Consider the following 24,670-nt stretch of genomic DNA (forward strand, 5'->3'; position numbering starts at 1 on the left):
AAATTTTATGTATGAATATAATTTGCCACATGTTAATACGCTCTAATGAAGCAACCAAGTTAAATATCAATGCAAAAAGTCATCTATCAAACTTTTACAATTATAGTTCCCTTCCATCAGTTTTTCCCAGTGTTGGAGAGTTTAATGCAAACCAACCCCACCAAATGCAATGCAAGTGTTACAAGCCCAGTCAATGAATTTAGCTGTGTATGTCAACTACTAAGGTTTCTTTGAATCTTCACTTCGTGGAAAAGAAAAAACAAACGAAAAGATCAAAAAAAAGAGAGGTACACAAAAGACTAGAAGCTTCTTTTTCTTATTTTCTTTTTTCTTTTTTGGTTGGGTTAGAAAAATAAGAAGAAAGTGAATATATATAACTGTTAAAATAAAAAAAATTTAAAAAAAATTTCATATTTTTGTTTAGTGACGCAAAACTAATGAGTATTAAGTAACTCTGTTCACATTTTCCCTTGATGAATCTGAAATCCAAACACAGCATAAGCAAAACTATTTTACATCCAGGTATGTGGAGAGAGTATGCGGCTAAATCAAAGCACCAATTAGAAAATAGTTGATTCGAAGAATAGGATAGCGACTAAAAAAAAGAAAAAGAAATAAATAACACTCCTTTCATCTACAGCTCCCGGCCCCTGAGTACCATTCTTCGTCAAGAAGGTACAAAAACGAAGTGTAGAGAGAGGGGGGGAGGGGCGACGGACAGGGGGACATTGTCTGCTTGAAACGGTACATATGCTGCTGATGTTACCAGCTTTGTAGCCTCTTTACTGCAAGAATTTCAATAACTGAATCAAAGGAAGCCGTATCTGCGGATTATACATTCTTTCTGCTACCCTGCTACCACTACCATCGCGCAAAATTATATAACTCTAAAATTTTCGAAAACTAGCTCCCATCCCAACACAGAAACAAACCAGCCATCAAACGCTCGCCAGTTGAATTGAGCAATAATAATTCAAGTATTATAGGAAGTAATCTGGTGTTCTCCGTGTTACATCAGGCTCTCCCCTCCTGGGAGCTGGCTCAAACTGCAACCAACAATGGACATATCATTTCAAGCTCTGCTCTACTGGCACAGTATTTGCAAGAGAAACATACACCAAACTACGGTAAGAGATAGATCTCCTCACATTATCCTAATACTAATAATAGCATGTGTTACATGTGTGTCCACGAGCATCTGTGAAAGAGAGAGAGAGAGAGAGAGAGACCTGAATAAAAGTGTGGTCTTTGCAATCATCAACTTCCAGGATGGATGCCATGTTGCCGCAGCGATAACAATAATTAGGAGCACTAAATATAGTGACTACCTTTTGCTCCTGTAATAAGAAAAGCAGTCAGTCAACAAATCTCACTCTCAACAGAATAAACACCAAATAAATTCCAAAGGTTGGGGAAGTAATTACATGTCCCCAGTTAAATCCTTCCATAACCAGTTGGTGTGCTCTGGCAATTAGTTTCAAGTTATTGGTGTGGTTAAACTGCTCAGATATGTCCTGTAAGCACAATAATACAATTAGAAAATAAAGCCCCTCTTTCCTCCCCAGGAAGCAATATACACCACAAAAGAAAAAAGGAAGCAAGAATAACATACTTGGCCAAAAGTATATCCAGCACCCCTGGGTGAGATACCCCAACCACAACGATCATCAGGGTCGGACCACAAAAGATCACACATTGGACCCTCATGAGGGACTTCTTGAACACGGTCAAAGTTGCGTATGTTATCAAGGGTTTCAATGGAGGGAGACAATCCACCATGGAGACAAAATATTTCAGATTCAACCTAAAAATAAAAATAAAATCATGAATCAACATCAAAGCATTAAAAATATATTAACAAGAAAATGACATCATAAATAGCAAGAATTAACAATATATCAACTACGGATTTGGATGTTCATGTTTCACAGATTATACCTACTCAATATTAAAAAGAAAAAAGAAAAAAAAAAGAGCAATTATTGAATTAACAAAATATCAACTAAGGATTTGGATGTTCATGTTTCACAGATTATACCTACTCAATATTAAAAAGAAAAAAGAAAAAAAAAAAAAGAGCAATTATTGAATGAAATTTGAAACATAATCACAATGCTACACTTTCAGGCCATTTTAATAAATAGGGAATCAGCATATGATGCATAGCACTACGGATATCTACTAACACACCTGAAAAATTAGATGTGCTGTACACAGTCTACTGCAACAGATTGGGAGAGCAATAAAACCCCATCAGAGAGCAAATCAGAATGAAATTATAAACTAATTACATGCAGATAATTGAAACTTCAAACTTTTGGAAGACTCAGATGGCAACCACTTTCATAATGAAATTTGAAAACCACACAACAATTTGATCAGAAAATGCAAACCTTGAAATAAAAGTACAAGCGCAAACTACTAGAATAAAAAAGGCTCCACTTTTTTTTTTGTTGCACACTATATCAGTAAATCTATGTTTGTGGGCAGAAAAGATATATTTACAAATAATCAGGACAACACAAGCAATACAGCAATAGTAGTGTAAGCAATGGTAGCTGCAATTAAGGTCTGGGGATGGTGGCACTAGTGATGAAAACAGATTTGGGAATGGTTGTGATGTAGTTAGAATATGGTAGTAGTTAGAATATGGTAGTCTGGTGGTAATGTTAGTGATTCCAAGGTAATGGATCGTATAGTGATGTTAGCATATAATCCTAGAGGTACTGAAATTGGGGTGGTCTAGATGGAAGCAGAAGTGTAGAGGAAGCAGGGCTTTTGCTTGTTACAATGCTGCTGGTAATGATGGTGATTCGTGACGACATCGATGGTACCAGAGAAGGCTCGTGATGGTGGTCATAACAGCATTAGGAAATGGTAAAGGTTATTTTTGGGAGAGTAAGTCATAAAATGGAAAAGTTCTATTCCATAATAGGGGACAATTAGCTAATTTCCTTCCAGAAACACAGTTGCCAGGAGCATCAACTCAACTCAGCTCCATACAACTCAATTCAGCTCCATACAAGTCTAATGCCAACACTAGATCCATATAAAAAATTAACATAGTATTTGAATGAGATGAACAAAAAGGAAAGGGTTTTAAAGGCCACTCAATAAATGAAATACTCAGCTAGGCTATAATTTTATACACTTGTTCATCTTTAATCTCCTCGTGTCCTCCAAAACCTTCAACATGACAAGGACAACTGATGCGGAACATGCATGCATAAAGATTTGTCTTCAGTTTCCTATTTTAATTAGGTTTTCTAGCCCACATATATTAGGGTTTTTCATTGAAATAATTATCTTTGATAAATGACATTTTGAGTATTTTAGGCTGTGGCCAACGTGTTAGGGTTGTAGCCTCTACAAGCCCAGTCGGCACCTCTAGGCTGTAACCCAGCCTCTGAACAGACCATCTAAGGTCTATTCTGTGTGAGTCAAACCACCTAGGATGGTTTCAGCCCTGTTGCAGTCCATTTTTGGGGCTTGCTGGTTCGTGTTTTGACCTGGTTCGTGGTAACCATGTGCTCACTATTTTTTATCTAATTGTTGGGCTACCAATTTGTTTGGTAGCATTTGTTGTGGTACGTCATGTCTTCGGCTTCTTTGCTTGAGTTTTTCTTGCAGGTCTTCCACTATTCTTGTGTGGGTCTTTTGTTTTGGATCATGACTGAGGCTTCTGAGATGCCTGTGACCACTGCGGGGTTTATTGCTCCTCCTATCCCACCTGGGTTTGATGTTTCTATCACCCCTTCTTTTGTTCATCGTATTACCAGTGTGGTACTCAATGGAAAGAATTTTGTGGTACTCAATGGAAAGAGGTTTGCAGCTTGGAGTCCCTCTCTTCGTCTTTATCTTGGGCGTAAAGGCAAATCTGGTTGGCTTCAGGAGACTGAGAAACAACCTGATGATGATCCTAAACGAGCTCAATGGGACATTGATAATTACACTCTCTTGGGCTAGATTTTTAACTCTATGGAGGAACGTATTTATAATATGTTCATGTATTGTGATATTGTTCCTCGTCTCTCGAGTGCTCTCTCGCAAATGTATGCTCATGCTCGTCATGACTCCTGAATTTTTTAGCTTTATCGGGATATTTCTCATGCATCACAAGGAGCTCTAGATCTTTCTGTTGCTAAGTTCTTTGGCTATCTTCAGCCCCGGCAGGAAAAATTGGCCCAACATGAGCCATTGAGTGAGTGATTTTCCTGAGACAGCAGCATCTATTGTGGTCAAAAGGATGGGACTTCTCCATGCATACCAATTCTTGATGAGTTTAAAACCTGAATTCGAGTCTCTTCGGATTTGGATTTTAAATACATCTCCTATGACATCCTTGTATGAGGCATGCATTTGCTATTCTTGATAGCGAGGAACTTCGCCGCCAGTTGGTTCAGCCATCTTCTCTTCCTATTTCATCTACTAATTAGATGGCTCTTGCTGCTCATTCTACCTCCCGAGCTGTAGCGACCCACACCTTACTCTTGTCATACTTGCATATATTCATGCATGATCTTGTCTTGTTGTGTTGTTTTGAAGGGTTTGCCTTGCCTTGTTTTGTTTAAGTATTACTTGCATGATGTTGTTCCTTGCTTGGTGTGTAGCCGAGGTCATCTTGAGCTTAGTTCACCTTTGAACCTTTGTACCTAGAGCTGCCTTGGAACCCCTTGGTTGACCTCCATCTTCACCTCGGGCTTTTTGCCGAGATGTTATGCACTTAATGATCCTTGTCCTTGGGCGGGTATGGCCTAGACCGAGGTGTGGCACACCCCGGCCAATCTTGAAAATCATGCTTCTTGGCTTGTATTCACTGTATTCTGTATATGTCGGCTCGAGAAGCCTTTTGATCAAGATGTAATACGTATTTTACTTTGTTGTACTCAAGTTGTAAAGATGTATGCCATTTCATTAGACTTATGCACTGCTCTTATGGACCACTTATATTTTGATTTATTGCTTCCGCATTTGTGAGCCCCTTATTATACTCTGATTGTGTTGCACTTTTGAAAGTTGGCCTTCGGTAATCTCGAATTACTGGCCATCACGGCACCAAACTACTAGGGGCGGTTTGGGGTCATGACACGAGCTCCAGCAAGCAGGGTTATTTGTCATCACTGTGGTGAGCCTAGGCATGTTAAGGCCTGTTGTTTCAAGCTTCATCTTGAGTTGAAGCCTCGTGTTGCTCGGAAGGCTCATCCCTTGACTACCACTATTGCTGATACCACTACCTCTCCTGTCTCGTCTCGAACTACAAACTTGGATCAGCTTCAGTCCCAGAATAGTCATCTTCAGGGCTCACTCTCTACACATGCACTTGGTCTATCGGCTTCCACTACTACTCTGGCCATAGGTACTCCTCATGCTTTCCATGTTCGGTCTACTCCTACTTGGGTTCTGGATTCTGGAGCCAATGATCATATGATTGGTAAGTTGTCTGTTTTTTTACTCCAGTTCATATGTGTCTCAAACTGTGTGTTTAGCGGATGGGTCTACTTCTCATGTTCATCTTAAGGGTGATGTTGTAAGATTTCTGAATAACTTTCTGTATCTCATATATTCAATGTGTGTCAATTACAGTCAGACCTTAGAATATATATAGCCCTAACTCCTAAACCAAAAAGGAAATACAAATACAATACTATCATGACTCTAATACAATCATGCCTCTAATAGGACTCTAAGTTTAATGTGTAAGACTCACAATATATTTCACAATATATTCTCACACCCCCGCTCAAACTCAAGATGTTTTAGCAGAAAACACAGAGAGTTTGCTAAGAACAAGCTAAAACCGAGCAGTAATGTGAGTCTTGGTGACGAAGTCCGTAAGTTGCAAAGCTGAAGGGATGAAAGGAAGCGAGATAGAGGCAAACTGCAGATGTTGGCGAACAAAGTGACAATCAATCTCAATGTGTTTTGTCCGCTCATGGAAGACAGTATTGTGGGCAATCTGAACAGCACTGCGGTTGTCACAATAGAGAGAGGTCGGAGAAGACTGAGAGACACCCAAATCAGACAAAAGACAACGAAGCCAAACAATCTCAGCAATGGCATGAGCCATAGCACGATACTCAGCTTCGGCAGTAGAGCGGGCATCGACTGATTGTTTCTTACTTTTCCAAGAGATCAAGGAATCACCAAGAAACATACAAAAACCAGACGTAGACTTGCGATCAATAACATCACCAGCCCAATCAGAGTTAGCATAGGCCACCAGGTCCAAAGAGGAAGTAAAGGACAATAATAAGCCTTGAAATATGGTACCCTTGAGATAGCGAAGAATGTGAACCAAAGCAACCCAATGGGTAGAGCTCACCAGCCCAATCAGAGTCAGCATAGGCCACCAGGTCCAAAGAGGAAGTAGAAGACAACAGTAAACTTTGAAATATGGTACCCCTGAGATAGCGAAGAATGCGAACCAAAGCAACCCAATGGGTAGAGCGAGGAGTAGAAACGAACTGACTAACCACATGAACAGCATAAGCAAGATCAGAGCGAGTGACTGTCAGATAAACTAAACAACCCACAAGCTCGCGATGTAAAGTAGGATCATCCAGAGAGACACCATCAGTAGAATTAAGCTTTCACATTAAGCTCAATAGGTGTATCAAAAATCTTAGTATCGGTAAGACCAGCACGGTGAATGACTTCATTAGCATACTTAGCCAGAGACAGAAAATAGCCCTTTAGAGAAGAAGCAACCTCAATACCAAGAAAATACCGTAATGGACCCAGATCTTTCATTTCGAAGGTGCGGAAGAGATGCTGCTTGACCTCAGAGATAGCAGAAGAGTCAGAGCCAGTGATGATCATATCATCCACATAGAGTAAGAGAGCAACAAAACCAGCCGATGTATGTCTCAGAAATAAAGCAAAGTCGGAAGCAGAACAATGAAACCCAAGCTCGGTAACAGCAGTCTGAAAGCGATCATACCAAGCACGAGGAGACTGCTTCAGACCATACAGAGCATGCCGAAGACGACAAACTTGGCCAGAGGAATGGGAAGACCAGGAGGAGGACGCATGTAAACCTCCTCAGTGAGATAGCCATTAAGAAAAGCATTCTTAACATCCATCTGATAAAGAGGCCAAGAACGAATAACAGCGACAGAGATCAAAGTACGGACAGTAGTCATCTTGACAACAGGAGCAAATCTTTCCTCATAATCAATACCATACTCCTGAGAGAAACCTTTGGCAACCAGACGAGCTTTGTAGCGCTCAAGAGACCCATCAGAATGAGTCTTGACTTTGTAGACCCATTTGCAACCAACCAAGTTTTTACCAACAGGCAAAGTAACCAGCTCCCAAGTACTAGTTTTCTGTAAAGCAGACAACTCATCTTCCATAGCGTGAACCCAATGAGGGTCCTGACATGCCTCTTTGTAAGACTGAGGTTCTGAAAAAAAGTGAATATCAGACAAAAAAGTACGATAGAAAGCAGAAAAACATGTATTAGACCAACCTAACCTGTTTGGAGGATGACGTGCTCGAGTAGGATATCGATGTGTAGCAGGATCAGAGTCGGCAGCAGCAGGAAGATCAGCAATAGGGGTAAAGACAACTGGTGGAGGAGGAGCCTTGCGACGAGAATAAACTAACAACGGAGGAGGAGAACAAACTGAAAGAGGAGAAGTAGCCAGAGGTGAAGCAGGAGAAGAAGATGAAACAAGTTCATAAGGAACTGTGGAGATGTACTCATCAGACGGTACCTTAGAAGGAAATGGGTTAACGTGAACCAATCCTCTTTGGAAATTGGAGCAGTGACAACAGGAAGCTGAAAGTAAGGCAGACGTTCGAGAAAAAAAACATGACGGGAGACATAAAGACGACGGGAAACAGGGTCGTAACATTGATGGCCTTTCTAAGTAGGACTATAACCCAAAAAGACACAGAGGACAGATCGGGCACTAAGTTTGGTCCTATCTTTGCGGGGAAGAAGGACAAAACAGGCAGACCCAAACACACGGAGGGAGTAGTTAGGAAGTTGGGAGAACAAAGCCTCATAAGGAGACCGACCAGAAAGAATGAGAGTAGGCATGCGATTGAGAAGAAAAGCAGTAGTAAGAATTGCCTCCCCCCAGAATTGAGTCGGAACTGAGCCAGAGAGAATAAGAGACCTAGCTGTCTCAAGGAGATGACGGTATTTACGCTCAGCACGACCATTTTGGGCAGGTGTATCTGTACAAAAGTTTGGTGAATGGTACCCAAATTGGCCAAATACTCACAAAACTCAGTTTTAAAATATTCTCCACCCAAGTCAGACAGTAACACTTTAATAGTAGACCCAAACTATGTAGTAATCATAGACTGAAAGGTACGGTATATCTGATAGAAATCGGACTTATGAGTCATAAGATAAACCCAAGTGTAACGGGTGCAGTCATCAACAAATGACACATAGTATGCAGAACCCCCTTTGGTGAGAACAGGAGAAGGGCCCCAAACATCAGTATGAACTAAAGAAAATGGTATATCAAATATAGAAGTGCTTTTACGAAAAGGTAAGGTTGTCATCTTGGCAAGTTTGCACCCCTGACATTCAGTAAGTTCACTAGGAGAAACTTTTCCCGAGATACCTGATTGAGCCAAAGACCGTAAGCGGTCAGCAAACAAATGCCCTAATCTAGAATGTCACAAGTAGAAAGGACTGGACAGAGAATCTAACTGAAAAGAGGAAAAGGCAGTCGGAGAGGTTGTCAAAGGTAGATGTAATACGACCAGTCCCAATCTGCTGTTTAGACATCCGATCCTGCACAGAACAGATAGAAGAGGAAAAGATAACATCAAAACCAGAGGCGTCAAGTTGACTGATAGATAATAAACTGACAGATAATTGAGGAACATAAAGAACAGATGGAATAGAGACCGCAGACATAGCAGACGGTAGGACAAACCCAACAGATATAACAGACATACCAGACCCATGAGCAGCATTGACAGTAATAGGAAAAGGAGAAGGAGTGCAATTTTGAAGTAAGGAGAGATGGGGAGTCATATGATGAGAGGCACCAGAGTCAAAAAGCCAAACAGACGAAGAAATACCTGAAGAAGACCCAAGCAAACCTGAACGAAGAGGGAAAACAATGAAGGCAAACATAGATGGCTGGGAGGTACACAATGTATGTTGAAACTGACTAATCTGAGCAGTCAAGGAAGCTAAGTCAAGATTAGGAGCCGGAGCAGATACAGTAGAATCGGTGGGAGGCCGAACGGTACTCGGAGGAGGAGCGCAGAACTTAATCGGCAATTGCTGAGAAGACGAGGCAAACACAGACAAAGCAAACAAACATCCCTTCTTGGGACAATGATACTTCCAATGACCTCTTTGATGGCAATAGGCACATTCATCCGAAGCCAGAGACATCATAATAACTAGAAAACGAAGGGGTTCAAGTGTACCCAAAATTTTGTAGGGTTAAAATGCAATAACAGATAACTGAGTGGCCAAAGAAGAGTCCTTTTTTTTTTTTTTTTTTTAATAAAACAGAGTTTATATAAGAGGTATATATTTATACCACCAGATGATCAAATAACAGTGAGAGAGAGAGAACTGGACCAGTCGAAACAGAGAGACAAGCACCAGTCGAAACAGAGAGAGAAGGCAGCTTGATGTCGCTAAGACCCAACCTCGCGGGTCTAGCAATGGCAGCGACTCAACTTCACGAGTCCAACGACAGATCACGAACCAGAGAAGATTCAAAAGACAGGACGAAGTCGCGATGGCTGAAGACGATCGCGAGGTGAGTCGCGATGGCTGTGGACAACGGCGGAAGACGATCGCAACCTGAATCAGAAGCACGGTGATGACTCTCGCGAACCAGAGGGACTGAGTTCGCGAACTAGAAGGACCAAAACTGAGCCGCGACGAAGCACGGGCTGAAGCTGATCTCGAGTTGCTGACATGGTTATCAGAATCCCGATCCGGATCTTACGATCTTACGATCCATTTAAGTACAATCGATCCGGATCGTGTAAAAATCTCCTTATAGGTAGGATCTTTCGATCCTGGTAGTGGGATCTTATAGGATCATGGAATCCCGATCCGAATCCGATCCTATCTGATCCAATTTACAAGCCTTATTTTGTATTGTATGACATATTTTATTGTAAATTTTATGTTTGTTGTCTAAATATCAATTTTTGTGGTCAAAATAAATGATAGAAATTAAGTCGTGTTGAATCAAATAGACTAAGAAAAACAAACTAGGAAACAAACATTCAAATATTGCGGTAATTTAAGAAAATTAAATAGTCGGAAAAACAAACTTAGCTTTAGCAGAGTCTAACGAGGGTAAGATGATTGCAACTTTATCTCAATTTTTGGAGAGATTATTTTTGTGACTTGAATCCGCTCCACCAGGGATGCTAACGACAAATCTTATCATTCGGTTAAGCTACTCTTTTGAGTTCTTAATCTATTTTCATATCCAACTTTATTAAATATTTTTTCTTCACTTTTTATGCATTATTGTAGATTGTGAATTATTTTGTTATAGAATTCTTTTTCTTCTTCACCTTCTTTTTTGCTAAAATACAGAACTTTTACCATCGAGTTTTCTATTGTATATTATTATATGTACATTTTACATGGAGTATTATATTTTTCACAATATTTTCACTTCTTTTTAATAAAATATAGGCTCATTTTGTGTATACTTTATAAGAAATATTTATTTAAATTAAATTATTATGTAATTTGTCTTTTTCGGTACGATCTTACGATCCTCGATCCGATTCTACGATCCGATCCCATAAACACCTCCAACGATCCAACGTAGGATCCCGATTTTAACAACCTTGGTTGCTGATGATGACTGAAGACGCGACCCACGAACCCTAAGTCGCGACTGTGAAGAAGACCAAAGAGCAGAGACGACTTTGAACAATCGGCGACAACTTCGAACAACAGGCGTGGACTTAGGGTTTCGAACAAGGCTCTGATACCATGTAAGATTTCTGAATAGCTTTCTGTATCTCATATATTCAATGTGTGTCAATTACAATCAGACCTTAGAATATATATAGCCCTACCTCCTAAACCAAAAAGGAAATACAAATACAATACTATCATGACTCTAATACAATCATGCCTCTAATAGGACTCTAAGTTTAATGTGTAAGACTCACAATATATTTCACAATATATTCTCACAGATGTATCCTTGTCTTCTACTATTACTCTTCATTCTGTTCTCCATATTTCTAATTTTGCTTATAATTTATTGTCAGTTAGTCGCCCTGTTAAATCCCTTAATTGTGTTATCATCTTCTTACTCATTGTGTGTTACAAGACCTGAGTTCGAAGAGGATTTGCGGCAAGGGTAATGAGCATAATGAACTCTACTACTTTGGCTAGCCACCCTCTTCTTCACCATATGCTTCTAGTTTGCAAGCTATTTTGTCTGGGTCATTATCTCCTGTTTTTACTTTACAAACTTTAGAACTATGGCATGCTCACCTAGGACATGTCAATCTTCAGTATTTATGTTTACCTTTTCCTTCTCTAAATAAAGCTTGCAAACATAAAAAATTTCAATGTGTTGTTTGTGAACTTTCCAAGCATACTCATTCTAGTTATATTTCTCATGTCTCGTGCTCCTATCATGTTTGATTTTATTCATCCAGATGTCTGGGTGCCTTCCCCTGTCACTGCTTTTTCTAGTCATTGCTACTATGTTACATTTATTGATGATTATTCTCATTGCACATGGGTTTATCTCCTTTAAATATATATATATATATATATAAGTTCTTCTTTTATTTACTCAATTTCTTCAAATAATCAAAACCCAATTTCATTAAGTCGTTCAGAATATTCACTCTGATAATGGTGGAGAGTACATCTCTGATGCTTTTTGCTCTCATCTTAATTGGCTTGGTATTCTGCAACAACTCGCATGTGCCTACACTCCGGACCAATACAGGGTCGCTGAGCGCAAGAATCGTCATATCACGTATATATTTACATGTTTACTTTGTGGTATGCATGTTCCCAAGTCTTACTAGCACATTGCAGTTCTACTGTTTATCTCATAAACCAGACTCCTAGTCGAGTTCTGCAGGGTTTGACTCCTTTACAAGTTCTCAAACCCGATTGCACTTAATTTTCAACCACGCCTAGTGTGTTTGGGTGTACTTGTTTTGTCCATAATTGCAGCCCTTCTTGGACTAAGTTAGATGATAAAGCAATTCGGAGTATTTTTGTTGGGTATTCTGCTCTTTCCAAAGGTTATCGATGTTATGACCCTATTGGTCACCGTTTTTATCATTCTTTAAATGTTACTTTTTGTGAGACTCTTCCTTTCTTTCATTCTAATCCTCTTATGCAAGTTGTTACTTCTAATCTGGTTGGCGACATGTCTTCTTCAACTCATCATGTTGCCATTATTGACTTCGCTACTCCATGTACTCCGTCTGGTTTGTCATCTCCCAGGTCTTCCCCTCCTGTTGCTCACTCTCTTCAGACTTACTCTCGCCGTCCACGTGCTTCATACCCTCCAACTTCCCCTTCGGCTTCAAGTTCAGGTACTGCTTCTCACTTTTCACTTCATCTCTTTCTCATCCTTCACCACACCATTATCCCTCTCGTATTCTTTTTCCTCCTGCTTGCTATGGCTTTCCTAGCAGTACTAATCATCCCATTTCCAAGTCTTTTTTATGTTGGTCTTTCAGATTCTTATTGTGCTATCCATAGGAAACTTGACTCTCCCTATTCCTCACTCAGTCTTTGAGGCTCTTCAGAATCAGAATCCCCATTGGATTCAGGATGCATACAAAAATGGTGGCCTTGGAACAAAATGAGGCTTGGACTCTTGAGTCCTTACCTTCTTCTGCCACAACTGTGAGCTGCAAGTGGGTGTTTAGTATGAAATATCTTCCAAATGGGTCGGTTGATCACTACAAGGCTAGCCTTGTTGCCCAAGGATTTACACAGATTCCTAGTCAGGACTTTGGCGCCATTTTTGTTCCTGTTGCCAAATTGACATATGTTCGCCTTCTTGTTTATTTGGCTGTAGACCATTATTGGTATCTTCATCAGTTGGATATCAAGAATGCTTTTTCTTCATAGTGACTTGCTAAAGACAATTTACATGGATCCTCCACCGATTTTCGGGTTGAAAGGGAATTTGTGGAGAAAGTGTCATTTGCACAAGTCTCTTTATGGCCTCAAGCAATCTCCTCATGCTTACTTCAGCCACTTCAGCCACTTCAGCCATGTTATCCTTTCCATAGACTTTGTTCAGTGTCACTCTGATCATACGTGTTTCATTTGTCGTCGTCCCAATGGTTGTTGCACCATTTTGTTGGTGTATGTGGATGATATCATTCTTACTTGGGATAATGCTGATGGCATTGCTCAAGTGAAGCAAGAACTTGGGAGAACATTTGACATCAAGGATCTAGGTCATCTAAAATACTTTCTGGGTATTGACGTTGGTCAGTCACGTAGAGGGATCTCTCTGTCTCAGCAAAAGTACACTTTGGATCTTCTTCAAGATACTGGCATGCTTGGGTGTAAACCTGCCTCTACACCTATGGATCTAAATCTTAAGCTCTCTGCTAAGTTTGGGGAGCTTATTCCTAATCCAACTATGTATGAGCACTTGGTAGGTCGCCTGATATACTTGACAAATACGACCAAATTTAGCATTTGCTATGAGTGTAGTTAGCCAATTTATGCATACATCACACACAGCTCATCTTGATGCGGTCTACCCTATTCTAAGATATCTCATGTCTTGTCCAGGTTTAGGGTTATTCTTCTCAACTAGTACCCAAACTAGACTCTTGTTTCACAAATGTAGATTATGCTAGATCAAAGACTGATAGATGCTCGACTTCAGGTTTATGTACTTTCTACGATAACCATTTGTTATAGTGGAAGAGTAAGAAACAGGTTATGGTCTCACACTCTTCAGGTGAGGCTGGAGGCTGAGTATCAAGCTATGGCTCAGCGTAAATGTGAACTTCTATGGTTGTGGTCAATTCTTTCTGAATTAGGATTTGTGGAAACCATTTCTTCTCAGTTATATTGTGACAAGAAGTCTGGTATCATGCTTTCTTTGGATCTAGTTCTTCATGAGTGGACCAAACATATTGAGGTTGTTCATTTCATTCGAGGAAAAGTTCGAGTAGGTCATGTTACTCCATTTATTTCTTCCTTTGAACAGACTGCATACATGTTTACTAAGTCAATGGGACCCTCTTTGCTTCAATCATTTATTGTCAAGCTGGGTTTGGTTGATATCTTTGAATCAGCTTGAGGGGGAGTATTGAAATATTTTATTTATAGTGTAGGTTGGAATAGAATCTGTGATTTCATAGTCACAGATTTCTTGCCTCTTACTTTGTGATTGATTGATTCTATTCCCTATTCTGTAAACACTGTTTAGTATATATACACATGGTCTCGTCTCACCTCATTATAGGCAAGCCATTTTACACAATTCTTCTCATTTTACCTCTAAAAATATTAATTAGACCCCTGAATATATAAAAATATTAAATTTAAATATCTAATAATATTTTTCATTGTTCAATAGTGTTTCCTACATCTCAGAAGACAATTTTCTCAAAACACGTGGTCTACTATATTTTTACCCACACGGTTTTCAACCTACTACTAGCTGATGAATCTTATTGAAATTAGTTTGGGAGGTAAGCTAGCTACAATTGGAGAGAGAGAGAGAGAGTAGCTTAGAATTTTAGGCTTCATTAATTTTCCTAGGGCCTACTCAAGGTACTTGAGACCTTAAGCAACAATTTTAAATGAGATATATTTTTTAAATAATTTTATTTTTGTAGAGTTTATTGTTTAAATTTTATTTTTGCCGCTTTTTAAAATGAAAATTATTATGAAATATTTTTTAAAAAAATTATACAATTGTCAAATCGAGATTCAAATTGTGAATCGAAATGACCTCGTACTGAATCGTGAATCGTAAAGATTTGGTCACTTTTTCTAAATTACTTAGAAAAAATATATTTACACACTTGGATGTCAAATATATTTTATGAATATAAAATATTTAGACTTAAATCGATGAAAATGTTGTTTTGAATGATGATCACATAGTTTAATAGGTAACAAGTTGACAAATGTTCCTATGTGACATCACAATCTTACCTTTTCCCTTTTTAGATATTTCTTATCAACCATTCTTAATAAAAGACAGTAACTAAAGACAAACTTTAAATTTTCAAAATAACAATAATTTGACAACCATATTGATATTTAGACAATAAGCATACATACTTGTCTAAGTAACAATGACCAAATAATAGGAAAGAATTATTTAGAATCTTTTATTTTAAAGCATAAAACATATTAAAAGATATAACTGGCCTCACTAAGTAATATTCATCTATATTTAATTTAATAAAATATCAATAAATAATTCATAGTGTAAGTTACTTTAATTTTAAACATCTTTAGAAGATACGACCTTTTTTATTAAAAAAAAAATGAGAAGAAAGGTTAAAAACATGTTGACTCTGATTAAATCTGATAGGATCCTATTAAAAACTCCATGATCACTAAAATAATAATGAATCATATATATATTTTGGTTATTTTGGCATTAACCGATATTAAAAGTTGTATTATGTCATTTTTATTAAAAAGACGGAGAAAAAAAGAGTTGAAATCAAATCGTAAATCGATTGTAAATCGTGCGATTCACTAGAGATTCACTTTCAAATAGATTCATCCATAGATTCATATCGATTTTGCAAAAATTGCGAATTGAATCTTGAATTGTAAGATTCTGATAACATTTCAATGGCCTAATTGATATTTTGGGATAGTTTGGGGAAAAAATGAAATTTCAAATAAAGTTTCAATGCCAACATCAGCAACTTCCGTTAGATCAAGGATGACACCCTATGAAGCACGGACACGGGACACGTGACACGGCAATTTCAAAAAAATGAGGATACGGACATGGCGGAGGACACGGCTATTATTATTTTTTTAAATATATGTTACGTATTTGCCATGTAGATTAATTTTATATTACCAAACAATCAAAATTAATAAAAACTAAAACTAATATTAATTTAATGTGTATATAAAGACCATTACATTTAAACATTATAAATATATGTTCTATATATTGTAAACATTATATAAAGAAAAAATTAAATTAAAATATACAATATATATATATAAATATCAAATCATAAAATAAATAAAAAATAGAGAAGAATGAGAACAAAGAGAAGAGATATAATATATATATATATATAAATTAAAATATAATATATATATAAATAAAAATAAAAATATATGATCAACAGAGAAGAGAGAGAAATGAGATAGAAGAGAGAAAAGACAGAGAGAAGAGAGAGGCAAGAGGTGAAATGAGAGAAGAGAGCAGAGAGACGAGATACAGAGAGAAAAAGACTGAGAGATAGAGAAACTGAGAGCGGCAAAGACGAAGAAGACGATCGGAGACCAACCACTGACGACCGACGACTCACCAGCGAAGAGCTTCTAGGTATGCCCGACGAGCATCTCTCTCTCTCTCTCGCTCTCTTCTGTTTTGGGTTCGATTCGTGTCCCGATATGGACACACGTGTCCTGGCCGTGTCCCCACTATGTCCCCTACAAAAAAATCATTAAATTAAAGGGACACGCCGTACGTGTCCCGGGCATGTTCGCATGTCGAACACCGCCACGGCGTGGATTTTGGAGTGTCCATGCTTCATAGATGACAGCTAATGGCGAGGCAAAATTAATCCAAAACATTTTCCTAAAATATTTTAGACGAAAGTTTCCCCACTGTAGTTGTCATCTAAACTAATCCAAAACATTTACTACAAACAACTTTTCCACCTTTCCTTAATCTCATAGTCTTTCGATAACACCATCAAATCTTTACTTTTTATACCCTTAACCTAATTTAATGTCTCTTGTTTTCCTTTCTCTTAATTTTTAGCAAGTTTGCTAATATTCCTTTCTCCATCTTTACAATCTAATCTAATTATCCTTTCAACTTCATTATTAGCCAAATTGTATATTTTAAAATTTGTCATTTTTATCCTTTTGCCACTTTTTAAAACATTCTTTTTTTAATTTACTTACTACAGTTTCTAAGTCATTATTCCACCACCAAGTATCTTCAGATATGGAGCATTTAAAAAAAAAAAAAAAACACGAACAATTGATAAATATTAAAAAACATACTGACCAATGCTGTAAGAGGAAAATAGTCGAACAAATCTGTAAAGATCTTCCACACGTTGGCATTACCATATCTGTACGCAAAAGCAAGAAGGGGTTTAACAACACATTTGTATACATAAACCAATCAATAAAGAGGGGGCAAACAAGAAGTTAACAATTAGCAATCCAAGTGTGGCGAGTACCAAAAAGACATGGTAGCATAAACAGCAAACAACAATTTAATGAATTTCATGTAGCTGGTAGTGGTATTAATTGTTTCCAACTAACAAGTCCCAGTTGCTTATCAAAAATAGTAGTAAGCTAATGATAGACAATTAATACCACGTTGAGTTACTTATATACAGTAACTGAAGTAGCATACTGCATAGTTTTCAAATCGAGAATCGTATCATGAATCTAAATTCTACTTTTGAGAATTGTGAATCACATTGAATTGAACCAAGAATCGTAAGATTTGGCACAAACTAAACAAAATGGTGATATGTGAAAATAAATAAATAAATAAAATCATTTTGGCACATATTATACAATAGTTCTTATACAAAGGCATGATTACACAGTCTAATTGGAAAGACATTATTGTCTTTCATAGCAAGAGATGGTAATCCAAATCCCACCAACCACAAATTTATTTATTATTTAAAAAATTCTCTATTGACATTCAAAAAATGCAAAAAAAGATGGACTTAGAAATCCTAGATCAAATATAATAAGAAGAAAAACAGGTGAGAATTATAAATGTTAAAACGTAAAACATTTCAAAAGGTGTGATTATTATTTTTACAAAAATAAATAACTAAAAAAGTAGTGAAATTGACCTAACGTAAGAAACATGCGACACAACATGGACACACTGACATGTCAAAAATACACGACACAAAACATAGGGGACACGAACAAAATATATGATTTTATATACTTATTATACGTCATACATAAGAATATTTCATTCGAAAATAGGATTAATACATTTTCAGTCCTTAGATTTTATATACTCATTATATGTCATATATATGAATATTTCATTCAAAATAGGGTTAATACATTTTCAGTCCTTGAAGTATGAGGTATATCATGTCAATTTGGTCCCCAATGTATAAAGTGTGTCCCCCAACGGATTAATACATTTTCAGTCCTTACATTTTATTTACTTATTATATGTAATATATATGAATATTTCATTCAAAAATAAGTTTTATACATTTTCAGTCCTTGAAGTAGAGGTATATGTCATTTTGGTCCCCAACGTATAAAGTGTGTCCCCCACCATTTTGTCAATCACCGCCATTAAAGTCAAAGGTAAATGTGTGATTCTATAGATCAAATAACATAGATCATATATTTTAGGGACTAAAAAGTGTAATTTTTAAGTGAGTTTTCACACATATCCCCAACTTCAATGGCGTCTATTGCCAGAATTTCGATGGGAGACAAATTGAAATACTTTTTATACATTGGGGACCAAAATGACACAAATCTTTTACTTTGGGAACCAAAAATGTAATTAACCCTCAAAAATAATTAAACAAACAAACAACATAACACTAATTCAGAGATTAACAGATGGAAATCTATATTGTTTTTCTTTTATCATTGCAACCTCTGAGTTATTTTATTCAAACATTAATGTGTTTTATATGTGCCTAAAACGATAAACACGTGTATCATCTAAGTATCCAAAGCGTGTTTTGGTTCTTTAAAAAATTAAAAAGTAAATGACAAATTTGGACATGTCCAACACATGTCAGGAGGCAATGAGTGTCAATGTCGGACTCATGTTAGATATGGACACACACCTTCATAGAACTGCTTCTCAGACCTGACTCATGTCACATTAAACCATGTTTATTAAACCAAAATAACAACAAATATTTTCTAGATGCAAGTTACTTTAGCCTTGAATATCCATCGAAGATGTATTTTGATATTTTTCTATGGAAAAAAAATAAGAAAAAAAGGTTAAGAGCATATTCAAAGGCGGAACTAGAAATCATACCGGGGGGGGGGGGGGGGGGGGGGGAATGTGTTTGTGTTAAAAATAATAATAAAAATAAATAAATAAATAAAAAGTTTGGGTACATTATAAATAGTAATAAAATATAATTTTTTACGTAAGGGTTCCGAAAAAAGTAATTTATGAGGGGAAAAATAAAAAAAATCTAACAAAAAAAATTTAATTATTTTCTAAAGTTCTGAACTACTAATGAAACTATTTTGTTGGTTGACAATATCTAGCAAATAAAGAGTACACATACCTCTCTAATTTAAAATAAAAAATAAAAAACCAAACAAACAAAACAAAACAAAGGGAAGCAGCATGCAAATCTTCTATAAATTAAATGAATTAGATTATATTGATGTTATTAAGTACTATGTGAAGTAATTAGAGATCATCCCATTATACATTGTAAAAAATTAATGAAATAGAGTTGGTAAAAGTGATTTTCAAAAAATTAAGAGGCAATCCTATTACACATTTTACAAATATCATGAAATATAGACGTATTTGATAGAGTCGAGTGTAGAATAAGTATTCATGTAGCCGACCCCATTTGATGAAACTTAAGACTTGATTTGGTTTGGTTTGGTGTATGAAATATAGACGTATGCATGGCACCCCCCAGTCTCTCAATAGGTCTGCCACTGAGAATATCGTGTCTGACTAGATCACATTGGATCATATTAAACACTTTGATAACCACAACAACAATAAATTATACATAGGTACTGGTTATTTTCGTTCGTACTACTCTCTCCTAGAAGTTATATTATTATATTTTTCACTAAAAACAAGGTATAAATGATCGAAATCTGTCAGACCCGATAATTTCACGAATCGCATGAATGGTAAATGAGAATCAGGTCATGAAACATGTGATTCACCATCATCGATTCTATCGCAAAATAGATTTACCAATATATATTCACATCAATCTATGCATGAATCATGAATCCTAAGATACTGATAAAAGAGGCATATTGCATTAGTGAGTACATTCATCCAAGCCACCAAACCTAACATATGTTCACATGACAAGATAACTTTCTACATTATTAAATCATTGTGCTTCTACAAAGAACATGGAAGGGGAGGAAATGGGGTGATACTGTAACAAGGACTGCAAACAAAGACCTTTATAGAAAGGTTCAAGTAGATATGTTTCTGTACCGATTCTCAAGGACTTTTTTCGCCTTATATATGGAAAACGTAAGTATTGGATAGCTTAATATAAAATGTTGGACTCATTTCCTAACAACTTAACCTTTAGGACTAATGGTGATCTAACAAGTAACAAAGAATTTGCAACAAGTTGTACAAAAATTAATTAGCAACTGTTGCACCAAGAATAAGATTATCCAGCAAGAAGAGACCCTTGTAAAACATAAAGCTCAATTATTGTGTATATAAATACCAGTGTTATCAGAGGCGAGCCTAAGTGCTCGCCTAAGCGCTAAGCGAGGCGAGGCTTTAGCGCTTCACGCACACTGAGGCGAGGCAAAATGGTGAGGCGATGGAGAAGCGCCTGAAGCGAGGCTTAAGCGATGAAGCGTGAGGCGAAACGAAGCGACGCTTCACCAGTTTTTTTCCTGATTTCAGTTTGAATCATCTGGGCCCTTCATCGACTTCGTTCGAATCATCTGGGCCCTTCATCGACAAAGTTGATTAGTTTTATAGTTGCTTTCTACTAAATAAGAAGTCCAAACCCTAGATCAAAGTCGTTACAGGTGAGTTCACCTCCTGGGTTGACATTGAAAGGCATACCCAAGTCGACTTCACCTCCTGGGTCTTCTTCTTCCTTCTTCGGACGCCGTTACAGGCGAGTTCCTTCTTCTTCCTTCTTCTTCTTCTTCCCTTCGACTTCACCTGGGTTCACTGTCAGACCCCCCCTTTCTTCCCCCTGTTCTTCCTTTGTTCATTTTTTTCTTCTTCCCTTCGACTTCACCTGGGTTCACTATCGAACCCTGTGTTAAAATTAATTCAATTATTTTTTAAAATTAATTCAATTATTTTTTAAAATTAATTTTTAATTCGCAAAAATTAATTTTTACAATTAATTCAATTTTTTTTAAATTAATTTTTTTCTATTAATTCAATTATTTTTTTTCTGTGTTAAAATTTCAATTAATTCAATTAATTTCCTAGTTATTTTAATTTCCTGGTTATTCAATTAATTATTTTAATTCAATTAATTTGTTTATTTTAATTCAATTAATTTCCTAATTATTCAATTAATTATTTTAATTCAATTAATTCAATTAATTTCAACTATTTTAATTTCTTTATGTTCTTTAATGTTGTTAAAATATGTTCTTTAATTTCTTTATGCTGAAACATTGAATTGCTTGTTGGATAAAATTAATGTCGAACTCAAGTGAAAGTAAAAAAGATCCGGCATGGCAATATGCACGGATGGTAAATCTCCAAAACCTTTCAAAGTTCATTTGTAACTTTTGCGACAAAGAAATGAATGGCGGTGTTTACCGAGTCAAGCAACATCTTGCTGGTGGTTATAAAAATGTTGTTGTTTGTAAAAAATATCCATCTCATGTCAAAGATGAGATTAAAGACTATATGTCTCAAAAAAGTCAATCAAAGGTGCAATTGAGGATGGTTCCTGATTTTGCTGAGATGGATAATGATAACGATGATGATGATGAAATTCTTGAGATAAATCAACATGGTAAAAGGCCTGTTTCTACTCAAGGTTCTACCCGTCGAGAACAAGGAAGTAACTCCTCCAAATCTGTTGGTTCCAAACAACCAAAGCAAAAGGGACCCATGGATGTGTACGTCACCCCTGATCCGGAAGTTGCGGTGCAAAATCGTAAAGCCAAGGGAAAGCAAACAAAAATTGATGATAATGATCCTAGCAAGGTGGTGTTGAGAGATCGGGCTCTTGTTTGGTTTTCGAGGTGGATGTATGATACAGGTATACCTTTCAATGTCGTGAACTACAATAGTTTTGGGCCAATGGTTGAAGCTTTTGGGCAATATGGTCCTGGCATGAAACCACCAAGCTACCATGAGGTGCGGGTTCCTTAATTGCAGAAAGAGGTAGACCACACTAATAAGACCATGGAGGATCATAAAAAAGATTGGATAACATATGGATGCTCTTTAATGGCCGATGGGTGGAAGGACAAAAGAAATAGGGCATTAATTAATTTTTTGGTTAATTGCCCAAGAGGATCAATGTTTATTGAATCCGTTGATGCTTCTAGCTTATCCAAGGATGCAAATAAGATGTTTGAATTGCTTGACAACTTTGTGGAACATATTGGTGAAGCCAACGTGGTTCAAGTTGTTACAGATAGTGCCTCAGCAAATGTATTGGCCGGTTAGTAACTTAGTAGTATACATTTACTTAGTACTTACTTACAATATGAATATGCAATTCTCATATTATTCTTTTTTAAAAAAAAAAAACTTGTAATAGGGAAGTTTTTGGAGGCAAAGCGGCCACATTTGTATTGGACACCATGTGCAGCTCATTGCTTGGACTTGATGTTGGAGGACATTTTCAAAATTCCCAACTTCAACAAGACATTTGAAAAGGCAATTGCGGTGCATGGTTATATTGTGAACCGCTCTGGTTTGTTGAATATGATGAGGCAATTTACCCAGTGCAAGGATTTGATCAAGCCAGCAAAAACTCAATTTGCAACTGCTTTTCTAACTTTATCAAGGATTCATCAACAACAAACCAACTTGAAGAAGATGTTCACTTCAGAGGAATGGACCACAAGCAAATGGGTGAAGGAACCACAAGGTAAAAAGACAGCACAAGTCATATTAATGCCTTACTTTTTGAAACATTGTTCTTTATGCTCTCAAAATATCAAGTCCTCTTGTTCGTGTACTGCGATTGGTTGACGGTGAGAGAAAGCCTCCCATGGGATATATTTATGAGGCAATGGATAGGGCTAAAGAAGCCATTGCAAAATCATTTAATGGAAATGAAGATAAGTACGAGGAGTTTTTTGAAATAATTGACAATAGATGAAATGTTCAATTGCATAGGCCTTTGCATGCAGCTGGGTATTATTTAAACCCAGAGTATTTTTACGCAAATCCGAATATTGAGAAAGATAAGGAAGTCATGTCAGGCCTGTATAAATGCATACAAAGGTTGGTCCCAAGCAATGAGACACAAGATAAAGTTTGCGCAGAGTTGACTACCTATAAGAAAGCCGATGGTCTCTTTGAGATGGCTTTGGCCACTAGACAAAGAACTACACGGGCACCAGGTGATCTATATTTTATACTTAAGTAATTTTAGTTAGTTTTTTATATTTTAAATATTCTTTCTAATTAATTAGTTATAATCAACAGCTGATTGGTGGAGTGCATATGGTTCTGAAACGCCAAATTTGCAAATATTCGCCATCAAAATTCTTAGTCTAACTTGTAGCTCATCTGGATGTGAGCGGAATTGGAGTGTGTTTGAACATGTCAGTACCTATTTTTAACTATAGTGAATATGAATACCTATAAATTTATTAATACCTAGATAAAAATTTGAATATTTTTATTTGGTTTGAATTTTTGCAGATTCAGACCAAAAAGAGAAATAGGTTAGCTCAAAAAGTCTGAATGATTTGGTGTTTGTTAAGCATAATAGAGCATTGAGACATCGATACAATTCCCGTGACACTATTGATCCCATTGCTTTGACGGATATTGATGAAAATAACGAGTGGTTGGTTGGGAGGATGGAGGAGGAACTTGTCTTTGAGGATGATACTTTGACATAGGATGATGTTGCTAGAGCTGCTGGAGTTGAGGAAAGTAGTCAAAGAACTAGATCAACAAGGGCAATAGAAAGGGGTTGTTCAACTTCAAAATCAGCAGCTAGACCTAGATTGCAACTTATTGATGAGGAAGAGTCAATTTCAAATGGGGGAGAGGAAGAAGATGCAGAGGGATATGCTGAAGCCAATGATAATGAAGAAGAAGTTCATTTGCTTGATGTTGAAGATGATTTTTAGAACTTTTGGATTGGTGGATTGTATTTGTCTTTGTTGGATATGTTCTTTTGTTTATGGATATTTAGTATTTGGAATGATAACTGCATGATGGTTCTTGAAAATATTTATATTTTTGTCTATACCATTTATTTTCAAAAAATATCATTTCTGGTCGCCTCGATTCGATGAAGCCCTCGCCTCGCCTCGCGCTTAAGCGTTAGGAGACCTTGTCGCCTCGGTTCGCCTTTCGCCTTAAAAAACACTAATAAATACTACGACAGAAGTTAGCTGGTCACAAGTCCCAACAAGACTTTTTTTGGGCAAAGTCACAACAACACATTAAGCATACAAAACAATACCAACAATATTTCTCCTCAAACCTGATTTTAAAATAAGGGAATGCATTCCTACAACTAAAAAAAATTCACTCTTGCACCAAATCAAAGGATTTCTTTTTCAGATTTCCATTGAATGCAGTCAATTAGTTCATGTCACTTCTAAGTC

At 36.9% G+C, this 24,670-nt stretch overlaps 1 protein-coding gene across 3 annotated transcripts in view; it reads right to left on the reverse strand.

The window, feature by feature from the left end:
• Window positions 1-438: 438 nt before the first annotated feature.
• Window positions 439-24,670, reverse strand: part of LOC145807613 (serine/threonine-protein phosphatase PP2A catalytic subunit) — a 49,704-nt gene continuing 25,472 nt past the window's right edge. For 2 of the 3 annotated variants that reach the window (XM_082906122.1, XM_082906124.1), the window contains 5 exons: window positions 17,202-17,268; window positions 1,613-1,804; window positions 1,425-1,514; window positions 1,230-1,337; window positions 439-1,046 (listed from right to left, as the gene is read on the reverse strand). In XM_082906122.1, the coding sequence (XP_082762248.1) occupies window positions 981-1,046; window positions 1,230-1,337; window positions 1,425-1,514; window positions 1,613-1,804; window positions 17,202-17,268 (523 nt within the window). In that variant the 3' untranslated portion in view covers window positions 439-980. Of the gene's footprint in view, window positions 1,085-1,229; window positions 1,338-1,424; window positions 1,515-1,612; window positions 1,805-17,201; window positions 17,269-24,670 lie in introns of all 3 variants that reach the window. The other variant, XM_082906123.1, reaches the window with a different exon arrangement.

The sequence above is a fragment of the Camellia sinensis genome, chromosome 14 (genome assembly GCF_055761805.1).
Source record: "Camellia sinensis isolate YWXY chromosome 14, ASM5576180v1, whole genome shotgun sequence".
Taxonomy (NCBI): domain Eukaryota; kingdom Viridiplantae; phylum Streptophyta; class Magnoliopsida; order Ericales; family Theaceae; genus Camellia; species Camellia sinensis.